This window comes from Cladophialophora psammophila, assembly GCF_000585535.1.
Source record: "Cladophialophora psammophila CBS 110553 chromosome Unknown aczJe-supercont1.30, whole genome shotgun sequence".
In the NCBI taxonomy this organism is placed as follows: domain Eukaryota; kingdom Fungi; phylum Ascomycota; class Eurotiomycetes; order Chaetothyriales; family Herpotrichiellaceae; genus Cladophialophora; species Cladophialophora psammophila.
Window position 1 is genome coordinate 243,054 of NW_006912951.1, and position 25,572 is coordinate 268,625.

At 52.9% G+C, this 25,572-nt stretch overlaps 8 protein-coding genes across 8 annotated transcripts; 3 read left to right on the plus strand and 5 right to left on the minus strand.

Annotated features, from left to right (window-relative positions):
- Positions 1-452: 452 nt before the first annotated feature.
- On the minus strand, positions 453-1,331 carry A1O5_12022 (uncharacterized protein; the record flags this gene model as incomplete). The annotated part of the gene is made up of 1 exon (XM_007752591.1): positions 453-1,331. One exon carries the CDS (start codon positions 1,329-1,331, stop codon positions 453-455), a length of 879 nt encoding a protein of 292 aa, XP_007750781.1.
- Positions 1,332-2,435: 1,104 nt separating this feature from the next.
- Positions 2,436-3,198, plus strand: A1O5_12023 (GAF domain-containing protein; the record flags this gene model as incomplete). The annotated part of the gene is made up of 3 exons (XM_007752592.1): positions 2,436-2,444; positions 2,477-2,947; positions 3,088-3,198. 3 exons carry the CDS (start codon positions 2,436-2,438, stop codon positions 3,196-3,198), a joined length of 591 nt encoding a protein of 196 aa, XP_007750782.1.
- Positions 3,199-3,600: 402 nt separating this feature from the next.
- On the minus strand, positions 3,601-5,291 carry A1O5_12024 (ATP-dependent RNA helicase DBP5; the record flags this gene model as incomplete). Its single annotated transcript, XM_007752593.1, has 4 exons — positions 3,601-4,095; positions 4,150-4,387; positions 4,442-4,939; positions 4,990-5,291. The coding sequence occupies 4 exons, from the start codon at positions 5,289-5,291 to the stop codon at positions 3,601-3,603; spliced, it is 1,533 nt and encodes a 510-aa protein (XP_007750783.1).
- Positions 5,292-6,002: 711 nt separating this feature from the next.
- A1O5_12025 (uncharacterized protein) lies at positions 6,003-8,308 on the plus strand (the record flags this gene model as incomplete). Its single annotated transcript, XM_007752594.1, has 3 exons — positions 6,003-6,044; positions 6,095-7,868; positions 7,914-8,308. The coding sequence occupies 3 exons, from the start codon at positions 6,003-6,005 to the stop codon at positions 8,306-8,308; spliced, it is 2,211 nt and encodes a 736-aa protein (XP_007750784.1).
- A 3,024-nt stretch (positions 8,309-11,332) lies between these two features.
- On the minus strand, positions 11,333-13,332 carry A1O5_12026 (uncharacterized protein; the record flags this gene model as incomplete). The annotated part of the gene is made up of 6 exons (XM_007752595.1): positions 11,333-12,133; positions 12,261-12,286; positions 12,362-12,547; positions 12,620-12,757; positions 12,820-13,100; positions 13,166-13,332. The coding sequence occupies 6 exons, from the start codon at positions 13,330-13,332 to the stop codon at positions 11,333-11,335; spliced, it is 1,599 nt and encodes a 532-aa protein (XP_007750785.1).
- A 1,864-nt stretch (positions 13,333-15,196) lies between these two features.
- On the minus strand, positions 15,197-15,418 carry A1O5_12027 (uncharacterized protein; the record flags this gene model as incomplete). The annotated part of the gene is made up of 2 exons (XM_007752596.1): positions 15,197-15,363; positions 15,385-15,418. The coding sequence occupies 2 exons, from the start codon at positions 15,416-15,418 to the stop codon at positions 15,197-15,199; spliced, it is 201 nt and encodes a 66-aa protein (XP_007750786.1).
- Positions 15,419-21,789: 6,371 nt separating this feature from the next.
- A1O5_12028 (uncharacterized protein) lies at positions 21,790-22,254 on the plus strand (the record flags this gene model as incomplete). Its single annotated transcript, XM_007752597.1, has 1 exon — positions 21,790-22,254. One exon carries the CDS (start codon positions 21,790-21,792, stop codon positions 22,252-22,254), a length of 465 nt encoding a protein of 154 aa, XP_007750787.1.
- A 1,341-nt stretch (positions 22,255-23,595) lies between these two features.
- A1O5_12029 (uncharacterized protein) lies at positions 23,596-25,218 on the minus strand (the record flags this gene model as incomplete). Its single annotated transcript, XM_007752598.1, has 3 exons — positions 23,596-24,088; positions 24,144-24,297; positions 24,351-25,218. The coding sequence occupies 3 exons, from the start codon at positions 25,216-25,218 to the stop codon at positions 23,596-23,598; spliced, it is 1,515 nt and encodes a 504-aa protein (XP_007750788.1).
- Positions 25,219-25,572: the final 354 nt, after the last annotated feature.

Here is a 25,572-nt window from a genome sequence, read left to right on the forward strand (position 1 = left end):
CGCATTGACGGGTACAAGTTGCAGTCAATTGACGATGAGGAGGAGGAAGTCCAACAAATGGATCTAGAACATGTCATCTAGCAAGAGAGCAAGGGGGCAGCGGATACTAAAACAAAGGTCTTGCAGCCATGATGATTTCATTTGCATTGCATGAGCGAGTCGTTTCTCAGTCAGATCCCCATCTTGCCCGGGTTTGGGCCTTGAGGGACTCGTAGAGCAGGCTAGAAGACCAAACAAAAAGAGACCAGTAAATATTGCGACTGCAGCGCAGTAAGCGGTGGCGAGCCCATCCAACCAATACCCCCTTCTTCGTTCGTTTCCTCCGTCCAGGAGCAGTCTTCCCCTTTCTCCCATATACTTTCCTCACAGATTCCCTCCCTTCCTAGGTATCTCAGAAGTTCAATAGCCCATTATAACCATCCCCGGTCTCTGGACCCCCTATTCGGCGAGTCTCACTCTCGGTTTAAATACTTGTTGAACCAGTCCGTGGCCTGCTTCGCTGCGGCGTGGTAGTGCTGCATATCCTCCTCGCGGGCCTTGACGCAGAATCCATGGGTGGCGCCCTTGTAGATTCGGAATTCGTAGACATAGCCGTTCTCCCCGTCACCATTGCTTCCGTCGAGAGCCTCTCTCAACTGGGCCTCCGTCTTGGCGGCGACATCGGCGTTGAATTGGAAATCCTTCTCGGCGACCGCGGACGCGTAAGGGGTCTTGAACGCCTTGACCGCGTCTACGACCATGTGCGGCTCCTTGATGATGTATGACGGGTGCCCGTTGAACTGCGCGTCAATCAGGCGCTCCTGCCCGCCTTCCACGGCCGGTTCCGTGCACAGCTTCGTGGCCGGCCACGCGCCCCAGCAAAAGCCCGCGACTCCGAGCTTTCCTCCTTCAGGCAGCTCCGCTCGCACGTTGCGCGCGAATTTCAGGATGGTCGGGTACACGTTCTTCGGGTGGCCCCAGATCAGGAACGGGATGGCGTGCGGCAGGAGAGTCAGCGCCGTGTAGGCCTTGGACAAGAAGTTGGAGAGGGTCAGCGAGCTGCCCAACAGTTGTTCCATCTTGGGCATCACGGCGGGCGGCATGCCGCCCGCATAGACGACGTCCGGAATCAAGACTTGGCAGCCGGTCATGGAGGCGTAGTTGTCCGCCAGAATTTTGTTGTTGACCAGCTTTAGAGAGAAGGCGTCGGGAAGATAGATGATGGTGGACTTGGAACGGGCGGGGTCGCTGCCTCCGGCCACATAGGCCTTGATGCCATGGAGGGCCTCGATCTTGCCCGTGGGCTCGGAGTGCGTGTGGATAGCGCCGCGAAAGCAGTCGGGGCAGGACATGTTTTTCTTTCTGATCTTGCTCGGGACCCCTAGTGGCGCCCTGCTTTGTCTTTATCCCTTCTCTGGGCCTCTCTCTCTCTTTTTCTCCCGCTTTACGGAAAGAGGTGTGAATTGGGATTTTCAATCAGATCATGCTCACCAGAAAAAGACCAAGTCCGTTGCCTCCTCCCTCTAATAGTTTGCTTCCCGTGGGGAGCACTCGGCTCTCAATGGGCATCATTTTCTGAATGATTGGCGGGAAACGAGAGGGAGGTGGGAACGACACCTGCGTCGTCGATCCGGTGATAAGCTCCTTAGCTCCTCTTCCGCCTCGTCCGCTCGACGACTGTTGCGAGTACCCCTGCAGGTAGTTCGGCAGCCACATAACTACTCGGTAGCTAAGAGCATAGATACTTCGATCGGCGGGGATGGGGGCGTTCAGGGGCGTTGTGCTTCTGGCGAGGTTGGGCCGATTCCGGTTCGGAGGCAGACTTGACCGACCTTCCCTCAGTTCCAGTTGTGCCGTGAAGCGGGCCAGTGGGCCGAGAGCAGGCTTGAGCAGGGCATGGAACAGACAAGCACTCTGTCGTATCCTGTATTACAGGTAGATAATTAGGTAGATGTTTGAGGCCCGCGGGTATTGTTTTGAGTGCGACGACCTTCGTAGCTTGTGTAGAGCATTGGTCTCCTGAACTACGAATTGGAGACCGCTCGTGATCAGCGGCCGCGCCAAGGTCCGTCTGCGTAGAATTGCCACAGCCACCAAAACATCCACATGATTTCGACGTAATAACCAATATTGCTACAATGTACTAATTTAGGTCTAAGAGTCTATCAGTCCTTGGCTCGCTCTCTCCTTCGCGTGCCGCTGAACCGAGCACTGTACAGAGTGCCCTGAGACTGACTGTCCAAAGCACAAGTTCACTGCCACACGACATCTGGAAGAGAGAGAGAGAGAGTAAAAGAATAGGCGAGAAACTGTGGAGCGGTATAGGAAGGGCAGGAAAAAGGAAAAAGCTTTGCTACTTGACTGTCCTTCGACCGGCCGACCGATAGGTGACCTGATTTGATTGATCATCCTCACCATGGTAGAGAGTCCCTCCCTCCTCGCCTGCTGGGAAAAGCATGGCCACAGTGATTGACATGATTGACAAAAACTTACCAAGACACACCACTACCAGCAGCACCATCAGCAGCCTCATGCCGAGTACTCGCACTTCACCGACGTCGACTCCAAGCCGGCGGCATATGCTCAACTGCTCGCGTCGCTCGAGGCCTTGGTCGCGTCCCAACGCAACTGGGTCTGCAACCTCGCCAACGCCGCGTCCCTGCTCTGGCACATGTACCACTCTCTGCCCGCCTCCGTCTCCGCGCAGGCCGTCGCCGTCAACTGGGCTGGCTTCTATGTCCTGGACCCCGCAAACCCGACCAGGCAGCTGATCCTAGGCCCCTTCATGGGCAAAGTTGCCTGCCAGACCATCACCCTGGGCAAGGGCGTGTGTGGGACGGCCGCGACGAGCGATGATGGGTCTGGCAAGAGCGTGGTGGTGACGGATGTCGAGGCGTTCCCCAGCCATATTGCCTGCGATGGCGAGACGAAGAGCGAGATTGTCGTCCCCATTCGCTCTGGTGGAAAAGTGAGTCCTCAGTGCCAGTGCCATCGCCATCGCCATCGCCACTGCGGCTCCTTTTGCCTGGCATCTCATGTTCATATCTCTTGTCCCTGCCTGTTTTGTCTCTGGTGAGGGAATGGTGAACTGATACCCATTTCCCGCAGGTTGTCGGCGTGATCGACATTGACTGCTCTCAACTCGATGGCTTTGACGAACAAGACCGGGAAGGTCTCGAGACGGTAGCAGCGTTGCTGGGATCATCTTGCGACTGGTGACTCCATGGGTAGAATCGCTCGAAAGACAGCGGGCCACGGAGTGAAACCAAAAATAAAAAATATCTGTACGTGTTTTGGGGGGGGGGGGGGGGGGGTCATTTGCTCTCCCCTATTGTCATCATTTTTTTCCGTGCCGGAGTTTCGTTTGTGGGTATCTCGGTGTCGACTAAAAGTCTCATTTCTATCATTTCCCATCGCACTGAGCAACTGGCAATATGCTCATCCCAAATTTCCTCATTCCTTCCGCTCAAATCGCCTAGGGCAGGCACATCGAAGCTAATCCCCCCCTTGCTCTCTTACAAGCATGGGTTGGCCAACATTCGTTCATGATACGTCCTGACGCGAGTATTTCCCTTTAGAATACCTTCTTACTTTGGGAGCTCCCAAATGTTATGCCTTCATTCACGTCTGCGTGCTCATTTTTGCACCTTCTGTAAAATTTGAGCCAGCCCTTGAACTTTTGATGATCCGCGAGACCTGTTCCTCGAGCTCGTCCCAATCGTCTGTCGACACCTTTGTCATGTGTGTGTTGAAGTATTTTTGGATTTCCATCAACTTCTGCCAATCTTCGCGGCTGCTGACGAAGGTCACTGCCACACCCACACGCCCAAATCGACCAGTTCGTCCGATGCGATGAAGATAAGTTTGAGGATCCGCAACGTATCGACCACCGCCGACAAATCTGTCAGGAACATCGTAGTTGACAACCATGGACACTGACTGGACGTCGATACCACGAGCGAGGACGTTGGTCGTGATGAGAACTTTGGCATGGCCCATGCGGAATGCGTCAATGATGACATCGCGCTGCGCTCCCTCGATGCCTCCTGTCAATGACACCACTTTGTGGCCTTCGGCCGTCATTCGTCGTTCAATGTTGTGTGCAGTTTCTCGAGTCTGGATTCTACAATTAGCTGGCTGAAACATGCTGCACTGGGCGCATCGGCTTACCTTAACAAAGATAATGGACGAGCCGATTGTCATCAACCCATAGAATTTGACCAAGACTTCGTACTTGGCTTCATCGCTGTCGCAGTCCAGGTAGATCTGTTTGATGCCTTCGACCGTCAAGTCCTTGTGCTGAAGGGTCAACTGGTTTGCACCCGGGGCGAAAGTTTCGGCATAGAGGACGACGTTGTCTGGGAAAGTGGCGGAGAACAAAACAATTTGAATGTTTTTGGGCAGCATCCTAAAAGCTTGTTAGTGGAAAGGCACGCAAACGCTGAAAAGGACCGCCACTCACGACTTGACACGTATGCACTGATCGCCGAGACCTTGTTGGTCGAGCATGTTATCGGCCTCATCGAGCACCAACACCTTGACTGCTCTGACATCCATGGATCGCTTGCGAATCATGTCCATGACCGTGCCAGGAGTTCCAACAACCACTGAGGCTTCAATCTTTCGTGAACGACTTGCAGCGTCTTGAGGAATCGCAGCGGCCACGATCAGACCAGGTATGAAAGCTCCCATCACTTTCACAACACCAACAATCTGACGAGCAAGCTCTCTGCTGGGAGCCAGAACCAATGCCTGAGGAGTCTTTTGCATTTGTTCGCTGCTAAGATCGAGACGATGTAGGATATTCAGCACGAAAGCAGCGGTCTTGCCGGTTCCAGACTGAGATTGGCCGATCAGGTTCTGAGGAGGGTTCATCAGGAGGAGAGGAAGGGTCTTCTCTTGGACCTTTGACGGTTTTCGGAAGTTCATGCTCACAACGCCTTTGAGAATGTTTTCGTTGCTATTGTGGTCAGCAGAGTAAAAGCAGCATCTAAAAGAGGGCGAACTTACAGTCCCAGTTGCTCAAACGAAGTGGCCGAGTAGAGGGGGTTGTTGGGATCTGCTTGCAGGTCCGCCAATTTGACCTCCACTTCGAAGTCGGGCTCTTCTAGATTTGATCCCCCAAAAGGCTCTGTAGCTCCATCGATCTGCCCGCCATCCTCTGGTACTGACTCCGACTCTTTCGCACCCATATTTGCAGTCGGTGGTGGATTTTCGGTTGCGGGAGAGGCTACTTCATCGGCCCATGAGGTGGACTCGGGTTTGGAAATGCGGTCTTCTAGAGAGCCGCTCCCGGATGGTGTTTCAGTCATGGCGGCGAGGGGAGGATAAAGCCTCTCGCCGACTGATGTGAGTCGTTCGTGGTGTCAACAATTCCTCTGGCGGTGGAGGGGTGAACTGGAGAGAGATCGAAGTGAAGTGAGATTGAAGTGAACAAAGAAAGATTCAGTCGCTGGCTAAAAAAATACAAGCAGAAATGCCGTTGCCTTTATCTGGATTCTGCGGATACCACCAAACTAGATAAAGAGTGTGAAGGCAGATGGGCAGATGGCAAGATGGCAAGATGGCGTGAATCTTCAATTCAGGCTGCGGTGATGAATGGAAATTTGGCGACTAGGAGACCAGCGAGCCAGATCCCACTAAAAGTGTGGCGTGTCTTCATGGGTTTTGTGGCGCATGTGGGTGGCCAGTGCGGGGTCAGTGCTTGTTTAACCTACTGGGTACGAGCCTGCTTCACTTGGCTAGCCTGCGCGTTCGGGGTGCTTTGTACCTGGAGCCAGAAACTTTGGGGGGGGGGGGGGACACCCTTTGCCACAGAGGCTCAATGTCACCCCAAACGACCATGCCTCAGGCTGTCGATGATTGATCGAGTACGCATTCCTCCCAAGCTGCGCCGCAGTCTGCACTAATATCGAAAGAAATCGGAGAACTACGAACTATCCTAATCTGCTCTCGATTGATGACCTCCGGCAGTATGGAATGATGCTGTTGCCATCCGAAACTCCTGGCCTTCTGCGATCACAATGGCTCAGGTTGCGGCAGTCAAATTTGGCGCTGAGCTCAAGGTTTGTCCCATTGTGCTCTCTCAGACGGACAGACGCTGATATCGACCTAGGACGGCTACAAGCCGGTCGACAACTGGGTCAACCTGGGCATTACGTGGCTCACCGAGATCCAGGAATTCTACCAGGAACGGGCCGCTATAGAAAAGGAATACAGCCAGAAGCTGACTGCTCTGGCAAAGAAATACTACGACAAGAAATCAAGGAAGTCCAGCAACCTCAGCGTCGGCGACAATCCTGCCTTGACCCCGGGTTCTTTAGAGTCCGCCTCTCTCACAACATGGACCACCCACTTATCCACGCTCGAGGCGCGAGCAAACGAACACGCCAAGTTCTCCAAAGATCTCCTAAGTCAAGTTGCGACGCCACTCGAGTACAGCGCCTCAAAACTCGAAGAGCTGAGAAAAAGCCACGCCGAATATAACGCCAAACTGGTCAAAGAGAGGGATTCATCTTTCGGCGATCTGAAGAAACTGAAACAAAGATACGATGCTGTCTGTCAAGAGGTCGAGAATCGAAGAAAGAAGGCCGAATCGTCCATGGACAAGAGCAAGGCTCAAAGCACGTACAATCAACAGTTGATGGAAATGAACAATGTGAAGAACACATATCTGATTGGCATCAATGTCGCGAATAAGATGAAGGAATGCTATTATCACGACTACGTGCCAGAATTACTCGATTCCTTGCAGAATTTGAACGAGACCCGTGTCTCGAAACTGAATTCGATATGGCTGGTCGCCGCGGCACTCGAGACCAATACTCTCAAGCGGAGCACTGATCTCATGACTCGTCTCTCGAACGAGATTCCCCGAAATAACCCAAGTCTCGATAGTAATATGTTTGTACGGCATAATGCTGTACAGTGGCAGGAACCTCCTGACATTGTCTTTGAACCGTCTCCGGTGTGGTTGGATTCGGACAATATGATGACTGACGATGCGTCCAAAGTTTTCCTACGGAATATTCTGCAGAAGAGCAAGCCGCTCATCAATCAACTCAAGGCGGAGTCGGCTCAGAAAAAACGAGAGCTGGAAAATGTCAAGCAGGCCCGGCGAGAGGGCAAAGACAAGCGCGACGAAGTCGAATCGGTGCGAATGCAATTTGCCCTGCAGGAAGAGTTGCATACCGTCGAGCGGAAACGGCTGACGGCGGAAGTGGAGACGTCGACAATCACCTCAGTCGTGGGCGATCTTAGCATGTATGGCAAGAGCCACACCTTCAAATCCGAGACATTCAAGATCCCCACCAATTGTGATCTCTGTGGTGATCGAATCTGGGGTCTGAGTGCCAAAGGGTTTATATGTACTGATTGTGGCTTTACTTGTCACAGCAAGTGTCATATGAAAGTGCCTGCGGATTGTCCTGGAGAGCAGACCAGAGAAGAGAAAAAGAAACTGAAGGCGGAACGACAAGCGGCAGCACTGATGGCGGTGGAGGCCCCTCTATCTGCCTCAAACGGCACTACCTCTCCTCCTCCCTTGGTAAGGCAAGATACAATGAGCAGTCTGTCGTCTGGCTATGCGGCCAGTGCCACGAGGTCATTGTCTGGTGGTGTTGCAAGGCTTTCAGCAATGGATGATTCAGCCACGACCTCCCCGTTAACGACGATTACTTCCAACTCTGGATCAACGACAGTTGCCGCCCCGAGACGGAACAGGATTGTTGCACCACCCCCAGCAGCGTACGTCAGCGCACCTGGCGTTGACTTGACTGCCAATGGGAGTGGCCAGCCTAGGGGTAGGATGCTCTATCCCTATGAAGCAAGAGACGATGGAGAAATATCTCTTTCTGAGGGGACGGAGGTGAAGATACTGGAACCTGACGGTACGTGAGCTCCGCGCAGTTGTACGCATCATACTGAACAAGCAGCAGACGGCGGCTGGACCAAAGTTCACGCTGGCTTCGGTAAGGAAGGCCTAGTGCCCACAGCTTACCTAGAGGAACTGCCTCCTGCTGCCAGCACCCCGGCGCAAGAGCGCCCACCGTCATTATACTCCAACTCAAGTGCCTCACTGGCATCTTCCACCTTGGCTGGCGCGAGCAAGAAAAAGCAGGGCCCAGCAGTGGCGCCCAAACGAGGAGCGAAGAAAGTGAAATATGTCGAAGCCCTCTACCCCTACACAGCCCAGAGCGATGCTGAGTTCGACATGGCCGAAGGGGAGAGATTCATCTTGATCAGTATGGGGACCGGAGATGGTTGGGCCGATGTCGAGAAGAATGGCGAGACAAGAAGTGTCCCAGCCAATTATATCCAGGAGGTCTAGGGAATCACTGGAGATTTTGGTTTGAAGGACGGCTTGACGTCTGGTTAGAATGCATAGAAGGGTGAGCCATGGATTTTGGAACGTCAAATGGAGGGCACTGGGGGCAAATCTTGACTAGGAGCATACTTTTCCAGGTAAGGCCATGGACTCATGGGTCGGGAGACTGATGCAGCCTCGTCGAGGTCGGTCCATGTTCCCTTGGCTCGGTTTGATAGAGACCGCCGCCTGAAAAGACGTTTTCTGAAGAGATACGATGCGCCTTTCTCTTGCCTCTGTCTCTGTCTCTCTCTCTCTCTTTCCTAGCCATGTGTCCGCCTGATTGCTTCTGATCTGTCCGTCGCAGCTTCGGGTCTCGATGCGTCCAGCCCGTCACCAACGACCTCGCCCCCTTCGCCTCCATCCAGCCTCGCTAGAGATGCACTATGATTGATCCACGCAAAGCTTGGCAAAATCTTTGCTCAGCTCTACGGCTACGTCTCCCTTCGGACGTTCAACGACTTGGTAGAAGATGTTCCCATCTCGTATTCAGAAGGTGAGCTCCGGCAAAACCGCCAGCACAAGGCGAACACCCGCCAGACTTTACTTGCTTTAACTTCGACCATATCCAGATGCCAAGATAATCAGGTGTGCCAATTTGGCAGCAAGCTCAACCTCTTCGAGCTTGGGCACCGCTTGATACAGAGACGGTCGATGACAACACATGTGGATGGGTCAATGGTGATCTCAGTAAGCATTGATGCATCCTCCCAACTTGTCGATTCCCACCACGATACCTCAGCCTTACTACATAGCTACTATTCGCCAGAGATTCTCGAATCGATACTAACCATTTTGCGGCATCTGTCTGTCTAGACACCCCTCTCGTTTGCGAGTACCATGCCTGCCTTTGGTCTCCCGAACTTCATGCCGTTGGCTGTTGCGCCGATGCCGCAACAACGGATTGCGCCTGGGTGACCTTGTGTGTGCCCTACTCCATGGTGAATAACGGCTGTGATATGGCATGTCAAGGGAACTACCTCAATACTGTGTGGTAAGGGCCTGGATCTGCGTCTATTTCTGCCCCCCAAGGTGCCCAAAGCTTGTGGACATCTCCCACTGCGAATAGCATCTGATGTGGTTTGCATAGTGACGAAAACTGGACCCTTTGCGCAACGGCAACATTCGGCGGTCCAGCAGGCTATACCTACCTCAGCTGCACGGACACCATAGGCACAACGGACACGGTAAACACTCCCATCTCATTGAATGACAGTCTGGAAACCGAGAAGGGCATCATAAGTCATGCCGTCATGTCTATCCAGGCCAACAAGAGATTTGCAGATGATGCTGACGTACTATGGCGGAAACGTAACGATTGAGAACTTACCCAGGTATTTCTCGAGTTATTGGTACGGCAGCACAGCTACCTCTTCTTCGACTTCGACCTCTACATCCTCTGCAGGCGACAAAGCAGATCTAGATAGCACAATATCTTGGTTTTCTGAACACAAAACAACCCTCATCGGAGCTATTGCCGGCTTTTGCGGGTTAATCCTCCTCCTGTTGGTGGGATGCTGCGTCTTGTGCAGCAAAAAAGCCAAACGAGGACGGTACGCTCCCGCAAATCAGCAGATGCCTCCGCAAGAGGGATACAGAATGCACGATCAAGGCGCAGCAGCGTGTCAGCGACCTCCTTCATACCAACCAGGTTATGGATATCAGCAAGATTATGATCAGGTGTACGTGGATCCAAGTAAGTGAAGGAGGACTGCCTTGGGTTTGTTACATCTTGGGCTTTCGGATGTCAAGACTCCAGTCTAGATGTCCCTTAAACCCTCATCTTCACGGGATGTACCTAGTGTGACACAGCATCATCGAGTCGGAACATGCCGGTGATTTCGTTGACTTGTTGGGAATCCTTTGTTTTTAAGTCAATGTCATTTTCGCTGAAGGTAAGAGCAGGGGCTTATTTATGATGTGGAGGTTGGATCAAGTGGGCTTCTGCTTATTCACCCAACCCATTATGAATGAACACTTCCTTGGAAAGCCACCCAACCTTGAGATCATTCCTTCTTTCTGCGTGTCATATTCCTACGCCGGTTGCCACGTTTTGCATGCAGGTGGAATCGGACGAAGACATCGAGGATTGTATCAGCCGTCTCTTTACCTCTGTCGCTTTGACTTGATACCACTTTCTTGGCCTGAAGGTTGACTCTCTTGTCCCACAGGAGAACCTCGATGCTGCTTGGAAAGTGTCACCTCGCAGTTGTGTGGCCTATCATTGGCCAAAGAACTCGGCACGAACAGCCTGACACGGGACGGTCTACATTCGGGGGCCTGCCATCTTTCGAGTAATAAAGTGAAGACCGCTGGCTGACCGAGAGAGTCCCCATCTCAGCCATCGTTGAGAAGAGACTGCAACTGGGAGAAGGCAACAGCAGAGATTATATCGCTGAGACTAAATAATTTGGGGGAGCGAATACGCGGTGTTCTTCACATGGGAGCGGCCTCGACAGCTTCTACGGATATCAATGTGTGACATGAAATCGATTAGAGACCGAGCAGAAGAACGGGTGATCCTTAGCCAGAGGGCACTGTCAAGAGGTTGTCGAGTACAATACCCACTCGACAGGTTCTAGCGGCCCGGAATGGCAGGGGCGGGAACGGCATGTTAACTTTACCAGCTGTGATGATTGTCGTCGTTCTGATCGACGGGCTCAGAACCCCCTCATCCTCCTTGGGGCGAGGGGGAGATCAGGCTCATGTGTTGCCACTGTGATCAACATCCCCATCATAATATCCTAGGCGAGTATTGAGAATAGCTGAATCGGCAGAAGGACTGACGGCAGGATATGTGAAGCAGGAGTGAACAAGGACCGCAGGATGGGGGCGATGGAGACCACCACCTCAAAGGTCGACACCCGGCATGAGGAAAGGAGATGGTGAAGCCAAATGTCTTCTGATAGATTCCATTACACACTCCAGATGGCACCGCTGCGTCTCAAATTCAGAAATCAGAATGTTGGGCCCCCTCGCACAGGGCCCTTAATAGAGCTCAACCAACACTCTAACGCCCTTGGTCTCTCTGCTCGGCAAGGGAATGAACCTGTCCTCGCGCATATCCACGTCCCTCTCGAAGGTGGTCTCGAAGAGCTCCAGCCTTCCCATATCGCCGTCAAACCTGACCTCCCTGCTCCCGTAGACGCGAAACAGCTTTGCCAGCATGAGGTAAAGCTCCGCGTAGGCAAGGTTGATGCCCAGACACTGCATTTTGCCCTTGGAGAAGCTGACGAGGTACTTGTCCAGTCTGGGGTTCTCGATCCACCGTTCAGGCCGGTATTCGTGGGGCGAAGGGAAGACGTCTGGGTTTCTGTGGATCATGTAGCTGGTCATGGAGCACGGCGTGCCGGGCGGAATGGTCCAGGTTCTCTCGCCGTCGTCGAAGACGAGGGCCTCGTCCCGCGCGATCCGCTCGAGCCGCGTGCAGATCCCGTAACTCAGTCGCAGACCCTCCTGAATGACGCCCGTGAGGTACGGGAGACGTTCGAGCTCAGGCAAAGGAGTAGGTTTTGTCGGATCGGGTATCGCCTCGCAGAGCTCGTGCTTCAGCTTCCGCAGGATGGCCGGGTTGGAGAGCAGGTAGAACACCGTCACCGGCAGAGTCCACCCTGTGGTCACGGCTCCCGCGCTCACAACCGTGGCTCCTTCGTCAGCAAGGCGGGAAGTGCGCTTCTCAGCGGGGGGTAGAGAGCTGTTGAGTATTTCGTGGAAGATTGTGGGGTGTGATGCTGTCTTGTGGGATGTGTCGATTCCATTGCGAATGTTTTCGATTTGGTTGTTGATGTCCTGCCGAGGCGGAAGGCAAAATTTTTTTTTTGGTTAGTGAATCAATCGGCACGTCTCCAGAAGATCAAGATGAGAGCGAGGATGAGGAAGAAAAAAAGGAAAACAAAAAGGCGTTCCACCCACTTACCCGCTTGAACTGGAGATACCGGCTCGCTGCAATCCGTCAGCCAAACTGCATTCGTCTACCAAAGAGCGTTGATTCTTCAATCAGGAGAAAGCCAAACTTACCGTTCGCGTCGAGCCTTCGAGTCAGCCAGTCCGGAATGTTCAAGACCAGCCAAAAGAGCCAGTACATTTGCTTTGCAATCTGGCCCAGCGAGCTCGTGGAAGAGGCCGCTTTCAGCATCCAAGGATCAAAATCTTCGGCTTCAAGGTGATGTTCGCTTCGAGCGAAGGCGTACTCGGTGATGACGTCTGAGCAGGATCAGTCCCGGCTCTCAAGGCGAGCGGAGCACAGGCGAAACCAAGGCCCCCGGGGACATTTACCATAGGCATATGCGGCGAATGCGACCTCGAGGTTGAGAGGCTTCCTTGCAGCTTCGTCTGTAAAGTCACCAAATTCTCTGAGCCTCCGCATCAGCAGATCCGTCTTCTCCTCAATGACACTTTGTAGATTCCGGACGCCTGCAGATCTCCGTCAGGTTGTATTCATATCGGTGGAGCTTGACTTTGAGGGAGCAACCCACTCTGCATGCTGAAGTAGGGGCTCAAGGCTGCTCGTCTTGCTTTGTGCAAGTCATGTGGATTCGTGCTTGCGCCGGCCCCAGGCATGCCGAAGCCCTGGGTGTAGCGTTCCCAACGATCTCGTCGGCGTGTGGGACCTGCGTAAATCTCTTCGTAGAACTGAGGAGGGTAGAAGTGCAACTCTCGCGGGTTGATGCGGACAACAGGGCCATATTGCTTATGCAGTTCAAGAATGCGGAAGGTGTACTGACCGCCGAGCACGACGTCGTAGTAGAACTCGTACCTGGGAGGGATGTCACGACAAAACTCCCGCCGCGGCGGTCACGGTAGGATAGACAGGCTGCTTACCAGTAAGTCACCGCCGCGATTTTCGGGCCCGGGAAGTGAGCGATGGGGCTGAGATATAAGCGATAGAGGACCAGGCCGACATTGTAGCATATCCATAAAATCAAGCAGGCGAGTGGGAGGAACAAGGACGAGTTCGTCTCGAGCCAGACGGACTCAAAAACCCCCATACTGAAATCCTGGACGAGAAGTCGGAGGGAGTGGAGCGAGAAAGTGGTCTGTAGAGCATCTCCATGCCAGATTAATATTTTGGCTAAAGCACGCACCTGGCATTGCTGCTAACCTGGCCATCATGCGTCGATTGAGGTGGCCACTTCGATGGTGGAGAAGACGTTTGGAGATGCAAAGGATGTTGGCGCGCCCTGCCCGCCGCAGTTGACCGTCCGTGCAACGTGTCTCCAATAACAATTCCATGCAAGACCCAGTGAAACGGAGACGCACATGAAATGCAAGATACCAAACTAAGGACCAATGATTGTGATAGGGGAAGTAAGACACAGGAACCCGATTGTAGACAATGCATTCGCCGAGTGAAAGGACCATAAAGATCAGCTCTCTGGCATTGCGACAGGTTTGATGAGTTGGTAAGCGAGCGAATGGAACAACTGTCCGCAAATCCTCTGCCTGCATTCCTCCTGCTTGACTGTGTTGGCAACTGACCAACTCCCTTCTCCGAGCGGCTTCGATGGGATTTGAGGAAGCATAGACGAACCCTGAACTTCTGGTATGCGAAGGTGTGAAATGAAGTTCGCATGGATACCACGGACTGGATCCATATGGATGCCAACGACCAAAACGTGGATAGCACTCACCGTCGGAGGTAAAGGGGAATCGAGCTCGATAACAGTCCTCCCGCAAATACCCGGACCAAAGTGGACCCGATGGTCGTGCATTTGATTGTTCTGCTGCTAGACAGCGCATGTTGGCCATTGGATGAGAAGAAGCGAAATTCCCAACATCTTCAGGCATAGCTTAGTTAGGCGTGACAGTACCAAGGACTTGAAAACCATTATTGTCAGGAAGGACTAAAACTGTGCGATCTCCAGCGAAATGCAGAATGTCCAGACATCCTGTGGGAGAGAATTGAGATATATGCCCTTGCGAAGGCTTTGTACAGCTTCTCCACAATCATATCGTAGCTTGGCGTAAACCATGATGGCTTATACCGGAAAACCATTCCTGGACCTGTCGTCTAAGCAGCCCCATTCGCCAAGCCCGTGTGCCAGATCAAGGTAGGAGTAAAATCGTGCTGAAGAGAGCTGCGCCTTGAGAGAGCCTAGTTTTTGCACGTTGTGAAATGCGGCCAAGAGAGCGCGAGGCGGAAATGCCACAAAGAAAGAAATACTTCGGACAGCGCTGAAGAACGCAGCCCCAGAGATCGTGTATCTGCCACAGCTGAGCACAAGCTCACGAGATAAGACGACCTCTTGAACGACCCAGAGCCTGCCGAACCCTGGCCGCTGAACTGAGGAAATGGCTCCCTGCCATGCCGCGTTGCAGCACTCAAACAAGTCCTCCGGACTGTCCACAGATATCTCTTTCGCCGGTTCCTAGAACAGTCGACTGCACTCGGGATTTGAAGTGGGGATTACTTGCACCGGATTCCTCCTCCTTCAATTCACCAAGTACACGCGATACCTTTATTCCCGTGCCAGTGTAGTGCACTGGTGGCATCTCCGAGCCAGGCGAAGACTTGATGAGCTTGGCTATATCTCCGCCCGACGAGATTTATGGGGCTATTGCTGCCTCTGGCAAGCCAGAGGCTCGTCGAGCAATCGGGGATTGCCAGTATGAACACACACTGGGCTGAGAACACCTGCAACAGCTGGGCCGAGAGCATAGTCTCCCAGGTCTCAGAATTGTTTAGCCACGGATCAGCAAGGAGCTCGTGAGCCGTTTATCGGTCCTTTAGATCCCACCGTAGCATTGACCTAATGAATTCCGACACAAGTTTGTTTCCTGGGAAGGCAAGTTTATCAGTTACAATCGCGTAGATATCAGGGACTATAATGCGGACTGTACTTCGCGAGCTCGCTAAACCGTGGATTTGGCTCCAAAGCCCAGCTTATCCACAACCCTATATTTGGGTGCGAGGACTTCGCCAATGCGAGCGGGATAGAAGACCGAAGAGTTGTAGTTGGGTAGAGTTTCTTCTTCGATTTTCTTCCTGTTATTCGCCTGGGCCGAACAGTAGCTTCTTACTGGAGGTATGTATCGAGGACCCTTCGATGCGACAGTTCTTATGGCAATTGGCATAAAGAGCCATCGCAGAGTGGCCTTTGACAGGAGGAGCACGAGTCGTCAGGCCGTAGAAAGCTTCCGAGTTGGCAGCCAACAACCCTGTGAGCCTGGTACCCAGTACGAAGGGTTGTTAGGCTTGGCAACCCCTTTATCTCGTAGGTCGCCCAAGGTCGCCCACCCGCGAGAAGCCTCACCAGCCACGACAAAGAGTGGCCGAGGCTTTGTACCAGGTACTGAGGAGCGTGGTCGAGGCTTCTTAGCCCGATGGGGATGGCCTAGGGGGCCATGGCCCTCTCAGTACCTCGTACGAGGTAATAGGGACTCGCACTGCTTTATATACCGGGTACCTCGTACTCCATACTCTACCCAGGGCTATTTCTCGTATAGGAACCATACCCCAGCAAGCTTTGTAAATTTGTAAATTCAGGCGCAACCAAATGTAAAGATCGTTAAATTGTGCATCTATTTACAACGGAAATATGGGGCGTTTCCCTCAGATCCTTTATCCTTTACTGGTACTAAAGGACAGCTGTGTCCCTAGTGTGTAAACTCCGCACTGACGCAAAAGCGGTGATTAAGGTTTCACTTCGCTCTCGCACCGAAAGTTGCAGCGACGAGGACGTCGACCTCTGCCGTGAGCTTGAGGCACAATTGGGCGAGTTTCTCGGGCGCGAGAGGTTCATCTACAACTCTTTGCTCCAGAACAACCTCATCCTCGAATGTCTCAAGACGTTCGAAACTGGACTGCGATTTCCCCTCCATCGACACCATGACCTCCGAGACTACCTCCAGCTGAACCACCACAATATACCCGTCGGGGAAAGAACAAGATGGGCGATAAACGGCGTCGAATAATCCATAGCTTTCGTCCATGCCCTGCCCATGGCGTTCGACACTGCGATATCAGCACCCGAAACTTCGTTGTTGCAGACGATAGGTCACGACGGTTGCGTGATTTTGCGGGTTCTAAAATCGGTTATGACGAGCCCCTGGTTTCGGAAGAGACGAGATATCGAAGACGCTGTAATAAAGACATCACTATGCACACGACACAGACAGAATTGGTTGCAACTGGGTGCATCATCTTTGAGATCATGTCGGGGAAGAGACCATGTGATGAGGTGAGGGAAGATGAAACCGTTGAGAACCTCTACGAGCAAGAGAAATACTCACCACTAGGGCTGCTGCATCATGCGGTGGTAATTGAACGATGCTGGCACGGACAGTTTCGGGATGCTTAATAAGTGAAGAAACAGCGGGAAAATGAAGTTGACCAAACCACAAGAGCAGCGGTAGAAGAGGAGGAACAGGAGGCAAAACCTGACACAAAGATTTCAAGTTACAGCTGATTCTGCATCGGTCTCGAGCTTCGCGCAGAATGTCATGATCAGTCACCCCTGCTCGCACATCTCTGCCGCGTTGTTGCGCCGATCAAATGTGCTGTCAGACTGCGCATAACCTATGAGACTGGAGGATTTTCCGCGCACTGCAGAAGCGACCGAAGCCGAATCTGCACATCCCGAAAAATGAACGTGGGTATTGAGCTTCAGCGCGCCGATGCGGATCTGGAGGAGCTCTGCTGTTGTTTGATCCAGGGTTCTGAGAGAAGCCTGTAGCATACCCGAAGTACAAGACGTCGCCGGGAGAAGGTTGATTACTCCTTTTTGCTGTTGGACTTTCGAAAGTGTCCCTGTTGATAGCGGAAGACAGGGCTTGAAGGATGCTGTGGAAGCATTCGAGATTTGAAGGCGGTATCAAATGGTCCAGGCCGTCCAATGTGATGAAATGATGGATAGGCTGGCATATCAAAGAGGAGAGGATGTCGATTTGACAGTTCATTCTGTGAATATGCTAGCGATACGCCTCGATTCCATCCTGTTGCCCCCGTCTAATATGCCCACGGATAATAGACTGTCGTTGAAATTGTGTCGAGAGGATTTTCCTTCAGAGCAAAGGGAGGATGGACCAGTGGAATGAATCCTTGGTTGGTCAAGGTGGTCATGGCTGCGCAACAAGTTTGAAGACTTCACCCAGGGAATCAGAATGCCTTCGGTTGGTGATGCTCTACTGGAAAAGTGACGAGAGTCATGGGTTCAGCAGCTCTCGAGTTGGAGCTGTAGCTGCTCTGAACCTAGTGAGCATACCTACGAGCATACCAGGCACCTGTGTAGCTAGTCACCAGCCGAGCAGCACCAGCCTCAGTAGCCTCAGCGTGTCGGTGGCCCACGCGGACGCGAGCGCGACAATACGTGTCTCTTTTCCTGCACCTGAATTTCAGTCCGCGTTTCTGCTTCAACAAGATTGACAAAAATTCGCTCTCCCATTGAATCGCTGATCACGATTCTAAAACCTGCCAGCTTCAATGCCCGCAATGCGCCACGAGAGCTTGCCTGCAGAACCTTATCGAAATTAACGGCTCACCGCGAAGACTTTGCGATTTCAAAACTGACGACCATTGCTTGTTCTAGAGCTTCACGACCTTGGAACAACTCCAGAACAGCAATCTGGATTATGACCACTATTATTTCGAGTCTCTCAACCCATTGCTTGCTCCCACCAAGCCGAATATTCCTCTGCCCGCAGAAGAGCAATGGAAAAGTCACAACAATATGCATATCTATGCTGGTCCTTGCCGAACTGGGTCCCATGCTTTGTAAGATTCTGGGATCTCGATGGGATTTCATCTATCCAGTTCCCGGGGGGAGCGTGCCAGGACACATCCGAGTATCAACCATGTTCCACCGATGGCCTTTGCGTACTAGGTACACACACGGCAGGTTTTGTTGGCACGCATCCCAGCTGAATGCGACCGCCACGGCCCATGGTTGTTCCGTCCGAATCCGACAGCTGCCGATGGACGTGGCTCGTTGATTGATTAGATGGTAAACTGTCCCAACGACTCAGCCTAGCATGTGCTAGACTCTCTAACCACACTCTGACTTCGACAGTGATTAAGGCCGCTCTCCGTGGTTGGTGGCTCCAGCCAGACCGTCGCAGACTAAATTTACTACCAGAGTCGACCGGTCTTGAGCTAGAAGGCTCGTTGCATCATGAAAATGCCACTGGATTACTGGAAACGGCATGTCAGCTCCCCTTCTGAGCATATGACAGCGGTGCTCCGGAGAATTGTTCACGTTAGACGGAAACTAGGGGAGGCTGCCTAAGATGTTAATCCATTCTGCTACCAGTCGTCAGGTGAGGACATATCGGGACACTCATAATACCGGGCATCTATCTTCGCTTCGGAATTGTTCCCCTTATGACTCGAACACTGTTGGAGAACAGCGCTCATTGCAACTCACTTGCTCTTGTCTTCGTATTTTCGGGCGAAACTTGACCAGCCGCTCGAGAGAGTGGCTCACCATGCACTCGCATGACTACAAGGCTGACCACCTCCACGGATAACCCTATCCTGACTTATGAAACAGAAGCTCTTTCCTCCAGATTCCTCAATGCCACCACAGCACTTGCCCGCCGCATGAGTGCACTTGCCTATTCTGCACTCATGGCCCGATAAAACTGCCTAAGACGAAGCCATCGCCCTCTTTGAGCGAGTGAATCTTATAGGCCGGTACAGGACTCTGTTTGTTCGGATTGTTGTGTGAATTGTTGCGTCAGTTTGTTGCATGAATTGCTGCAATCATGCCCTCCAAGTCAGCAAGCTTGAAACCATTTTTCTCGGTTCAGCCAACCCTCCCTCAGAAGGAAGGGGTCCGCAGACAACGATGACGAGGGTGACAGCGGCAACAACGACAATGACAACGACAACGACAACGACACTGACAACGACGACGACGACGACGACGACGAAGAAGAAGAAGAAGAAGAAGAAGAAGAAGAAGAAGAAGAAGAAGAAGAAGAAGAAGAAGAAGAACAAGGATCCTGGCAGATCCGGCAGTCCCGTACCAACAGCCTAACCCGGCCTCGAATCAAATCTGAAATAACGTAAGTTTACTGCTTGACACAGACAAGAAGCCGCAACCAACGTAGCTGAAAAGCGCTCAATAAAGACGAAGGAGCCGCTGTATCAGCTACAGCTATTGGTATGGGATGGATGAGAGAACACCACTATTCCTAGCGGTGAACAAAATACGTGTCCTGAATGAAGGTTGCCTTCAAACAAGAAGGAAAGTTATTGCCTAAACAGGTAGCCGGTTATATTGATCAGCTTCAAGCACTCGAGCCGCCCCAAGGAGGAGATGTTGCTCCAACCGAATTTGGCAAATGTCTCGACGTCCGGGTGGGAGACCATCTTTCTGGCCCCTTTTGTCGGCCACGAAGAATTCCATTCTTTTCTTCGTGGACAGGTCCCAGTGGAGAATTGTACACGAGTCTCCAGCGAAGCTGTCACGCGTTGTCACACTCGTCAATACGACCCTGATTCTCTCACGCCGACCTTTGCCCACCCAATCTCATTATGTGCAAACGCAAGACCGATGTTGTTATTGATTGGCAATGGGCTTCTTCAAATAGGTCATTGGCACTGGAACCCTCCGAGTCTGCTGTCGGAAGAACAAGAAAGATGGGACCGTTCAGCTGGGATTTCTAGAGGTGGCGGACCCGAGAAGTCAAATGCAAATATAGGGAGGCCAATGGCTGAAGCCAGGGACGGAAAACATGGCTGCAAAAGTTCCAGCGTTCATTCATGGCGCCCGTGGTGCAGATGGTCTTCTACCTCGTACCGAGCCCGCAGATGGCTAGTGATTGGCGTTGGCTCTGGTGGGTCGGATGGGGATTGGCATCTCCCTCTGTACTTTGTTCCTCGGTAGTCTGTTTCCACTTTCCACCAATTCCAAGAGCCCATCCATCCTTTGGCTATGAGAGGGGCAACCTGTACCTCAAGTTCCCTCTTTGAGAACGGGGAAGTGGGTAGGAGGCTGGGTGGTCTATGTGGTCTCGCGCCGAGTTGTCGATCAGGGACTCGAAAGGATCCCGAAGGCACCCTCGCCAGACTTTGGACGCGCCAGGTGGGTGTCATTGGTGGCGGCTCTAGAGGATGAAGTGCTCATGCATGTCACCATCTGCACCACCTACACCATCTACACTACCACGTCCCATCCCTTCCCAACTGAGAACTCGCAGTCAGTCCACCACCTGCAGACCAGCGTTCGACGCGTCCTTTCCCTTCGACAGCTCTCTTCTCTGACGTTGAGCACTCGGCACTCTGGTCTGTGTGGTGTGATGTGCCTCTGCTCATGCGCTGAGATGGCGATGGAAGGGCGCTGTACTTGTAGAGACATGGTAAGGCTGACGCGGACCAAAACTCTCTTCCTTGTCAATCTACTTAGGTACTGAGTGACCAGCGATGCAGCCTCTGCTGTCCAACCTCGACGCGAATCCGGGAAAGAGGCTGCTCTTGAGTCCTTGTCCCTCATCTGTTCAACGTCAGGACACTCGCCGGAATCCCCCTGCTGCTGCCCACTCTGCGAAAGCGAGGACACGCCCCAACGGAATCTATCTTGCTCAAGACACGCAGGAAAACCTGGAATGGCTGCATAAGATAGGACCCATTCCGCTAGGTAGGCCACGGATATCTATCCACCCATTCGGCTGTCTTATCCGAGCCCTGGGACATGGCTTGGACATGGGTGGGAGCCCCTCCATAAAGCTTCTCAGGCCCAATTTCCTCCATTGCCTCTTGTTTGAGCCCCTCTTTGAATCCTGGACCCCATGTTTCAATCGCGCAAACACCCAAGACACACTCGACGCGAAAACAGAAGGCCGACTCCACCGATTTCGGGCTGCTGATCGCCCTCGTCGGAGGGGTGAACTACGATCTGACCATGGGTTTCTCGGCGTCTCTTGTGCCTGCATCGTGTGCCCGGGCTTGTCGCGTGTCGTAGGGGCTCGGCTGAGGCCTTCGGGTCCGTAAAGCTGCGAAAAGCTCTCTTCCCAATCTGCATGCTTTATATAGACACCCACCTCTACCGTTCTACCTTGAACCTTACACCGACATTTATCCAATCGTGGCGCACCCTACGCACCTTTGTTGACTTGAAGGTGGGATGAGCATCGGACAATACATGTCACTTAGCGGGGTGTGGCCTCTGTTACTTAGAGAGCAGATCGCCCATCCCTCGCTCCTCTTCGCTCTCCGACTTTGATAGTAGTACTCAATTAACTGTCCAGGACCTGTCGCCCCCAGTGCCTCCACGACCGGTTACCCTCACCACAAGAAGCAACAACAAGAATGGTGGCACGAGGAAAGAAGTTCACCGTCGGCGTGTTTGGCGCCCCAGGATCAGGCAAAACGACACTCATCCATCAGGTAAGTCGCTATTTGGTCGGTTGTCAGACGGGGAGGGAGGGCTGTTTTCGCAATGACTGACATGCTTCGATGACGCTGCCAGTACTTCTTCGGGAGATATCACGAAGAGCACAAACACATGGTGCATTACGCCAAAATGGTTGACGTCGACTCCGAACTCATCGAACTCGACATCATCGAAACGGCCAAGGACCCCGGCGACTTCCCAGAGTTCGACGCCATGATCTTCGTCTTTAGTACTTCCTCGACCATGACCTTCCACTCGGTCATTCAGTACCACAACAGCCGTAGGCGTCTCATTGCCTTGGTCGGCATCATGACCGACTACCACGGGCAGACGGTGGCGTACGATGACGGTCTCGACCTCGCCAAGTGCATGGGCGCGGGATACTTTCACTTCTCTCCCAAATATGGCTGCGGGGTGCAGACGCCGTTTGAGTTCCTGCTCCGCCGCTTCGTCGTCCAGCAGCCCAAGCGGGCCGAGATCATCCAGGTGCCGTCCTTCAATCTCTACCGGTGGATCCGAGCCAAATGGTATGTCTACCGAATCAAGAAGCCCAACAGCAAGGTCTGGTACGACTAGACTGGAGTAGAACACGATGTATTGACTCTTCAGGCGTATCATGGTAGAATCACTAGGCGACGACTCGGACAACATCGACTGGGCCAAATATCTCGAAGAACGCAGATGAGATGATGCATCGACGCAAAACAGGAAACAAAAAAAACCAGAAACCAGAAACCAGAAACGAATGGGAAGATGCCGACCAGAGCAGCTAGCTTGCTAGTTATCCTCTTCTTCTCCTGCTCCGCTTCTTCCTCCTATTAGGGAAGAGGTTGTTGAAGTCCATTGGATGAATGTTCCGACTCACGACATTGACGACACACAGAGATACACATATGAAAAACAATCGACACACAGACGACACTGGCACAGATACCAACGCTGACGCCCGACCATCTCAGCATCGGCCGGCTGCAAAGGCTCCTCTCAACGAGGCTTTCATTGGGCTATCCATTTTCGGGCTTTTCAATTTATGCTTTCCCATTGCCCCTTTCTTTCTTTCCCTCTACTGTCATTCATTTCAGTTCACACCAGGAACAACGAATGACGGGTTGATGGTGTGATGATAGAACGGAAGGGCGGATAAATGAATAATGTCGACGACGCCCTGGGGGGGAGGACATCAGGAGCTAAGGGATTAGAATAGAGTTCCACAACTTTTGGGGAGCAAAAAGTCAATTACATGTATAGATCCTGGGGGGAATAATGTAAACGTCTAGACAGACTGATATTTAATATGTCAATTCATGGTACTACCATTACCATTTCAGGGACTACTCGGGTCCCTTCCAACCCGCCAATACACCCACCTACCTACGTAGCCCTCCCCCTTCCCTCCCTCCCATCCCGCGAAACTCGGTATTTCCCACCAAGCCGGCCACTAAAAGACCCTTCACTAGGCACCCAAGCACCCAACTAAGCCCATTGCCTAGACCAAAGGCGCAGGAGCGACTGTGATGAGTACATTTCCACGCAATGGCGCAGTAGGGCAGTGCAGGGCGTCAGGCTCGATGCTTCCTCCCTTGCAGCCTGATGGAACGCTGGACAAACGTTGAGGGTTAATCACAATACGGGATTGGACTTTGTGAGTCACGTGCCGCAAGTAATAAGATTCAATGCCTCGTCGACGCCCTCGCCAACGGCCCACCATACCATCTCCCTCGACTGGATACAGGACATATTTTTGTCAAAGCACGACACTTGTGATCTGCCTTCAGGACCCAGTCCACCCTTTGAGCCGACCATAGCTCCATCGCCTGTGGAGCGAGCTATTCTAGGATGACTGCTTCTGCTTCTGCTTCTCCTGTCCACGCCTCCGAGGCACACAATATCTTCCACCCCATTGATTTGCATTTCGTTTCACGCAACTTCGTTCGTGGGAGAACGCCTTGCCCGCTTTTTGATCCAGTCGATCATCTCTTCGATCAAGGCGGTCCCTACGACGCCCTGCATCAGGAGGCCCGTGTGGCCGTATGGGAACACGCTGAGCGCAGTGTCACAGCCCGCCAACCGCAAGCGGGCCACGAAATCTACACTTTCTTGAAACAAGATGTCTCCGCCCATGGCGACAACCTTGGTGGGGAAGGCCCGCGCAGCGTCTATCATCTGCTGGCTGGCGTAGATCGGGCTGGCCCTCCAGTTGGCCGTCGACCTTTCGCCGGGTCCCTGGAAACAACGGTCCTGGAAGAAGCGCATGGTCTCGGGAGTCAGCCAGGGGGCGTCCCAGTTTCGCAGCCATCTTTGCTCGCATTCCGTCGAGTTGTCCAAGCTGGGAGCAACGAGGAGCAACCCCGCCGGAGGCCTTTTTGCCGCAGCCCATTGCAATGCGGTTGCCGCGGCCAGATTCCCGCCCCTGCAATGCCAATCAGTAAAAGTCGACACGACACATGGAGGTCAGAACGGCTCACGATGACACGCCGGCAAGAATCACATCCCTTTCTCCCACCTCGTGCCGAACCCAGTTCGCTATCTCCAAGGCGTCATTGTGCGGCGTGGGAAACGGTTTGCGGCGGTATTCACCGCTGAATATTCGACATCCACAATCGATAGAGAAGTCAGCCCCTGGACGCGTGTCTATGTAGAGACCCAGATTGGAGTAAAGGGGAAAGACTCACTGGCCGAAATATGACTGAGGACATTGTTGTCTCCCTCGACGTCTCCGAGCATCCATCCTCCTCCAGCGAACCAGACGATGACCGGCATGTCATGGCGCTTGTTTTCTTCAGGAACAAACTGTCTCACAATGAGCCCAGCGGGCGTGTGGTCCTGCGTGTAGACATCGAGGTTGGGAGGAATATCTGTGCAGGTCTCGTATGGAGACATGGGAGTGATGCGGTTCCCCCACACACGGGGCGGGTACCACTGCACCACCTCTTCGTGGAACTGCCTGTACTGGTCACATAGTTGCGTTGAGATATTCGGCGCCAAGGGAGACAAGGGTACCGCCAAATACTTGGCCATGGTCTGCTCCACTCTGGCCGCGGTGGGAGGAAGGTTCTCTTGCACCTCTCCAGCAGAGCCGCAGAGCACAATTACCCATCGTGTGATATGGTGCTCGAGGTCCTGGACGGTGAGCTGGACATGGAACCGCCGAGACAGGAATCGGAGCATTGCATTCACTGGGAGGGCACGAGGCTGCAAAAACGCCCTCGTGACGGGTTGTGCGACCGCGCCGACGTAGAGAATGGCCGCATTCATCAGCCAATTGAAATGTCGGGTCCAGGGATGGGTATAGCTCTGCACATTCTGACGACTCGTAACCAGCTCGCGAAGATGGTCCATCTGCTGACAGACCTGAGTCCAGCTCACGGCTCGGCCGGCGAAGTGCTCATTCAGGAACCTTTGGATCTGCTCTGCCTCGACAGTGGTCGTGGGCATGGCCCTGAATGTCGCCCGGTGGCACGATTCAAAGGTACATTCGTCACAGAAGATCCAGCTCAACATGATGTAGAGGATGCAACGGCTCAGGCGGTTGCCATCCATGGTGCACTGAATAGATTAGTTTGGGTGGAGGGGGGTTTTTTTTTCTTCGGATAAATCCCATCTCGTGCGAGAGAAGGGGGGGATCACGCACCTTTGGTTGTTGTACGGGAGACTATCAACGCAGTTCGAGAGAAGTCAGGGGAAGAAGTACGGGCACGTCCTTTGATGTTGCTGCAGAAAGATTGAAGTTGGAAAGAGGCAGTGGCCAGACAGACAGGAAGACGGACAGGCGGTGGTTGATGGAGGAGACCGATCGAGTGGAAGGAGAAATGTACTCCGTACAAATATCCAACAACGACCAAGCCAAGTGAGTGAATCGGCATCTTTGGCCTATATTTTTTTGACCGCTTTTGT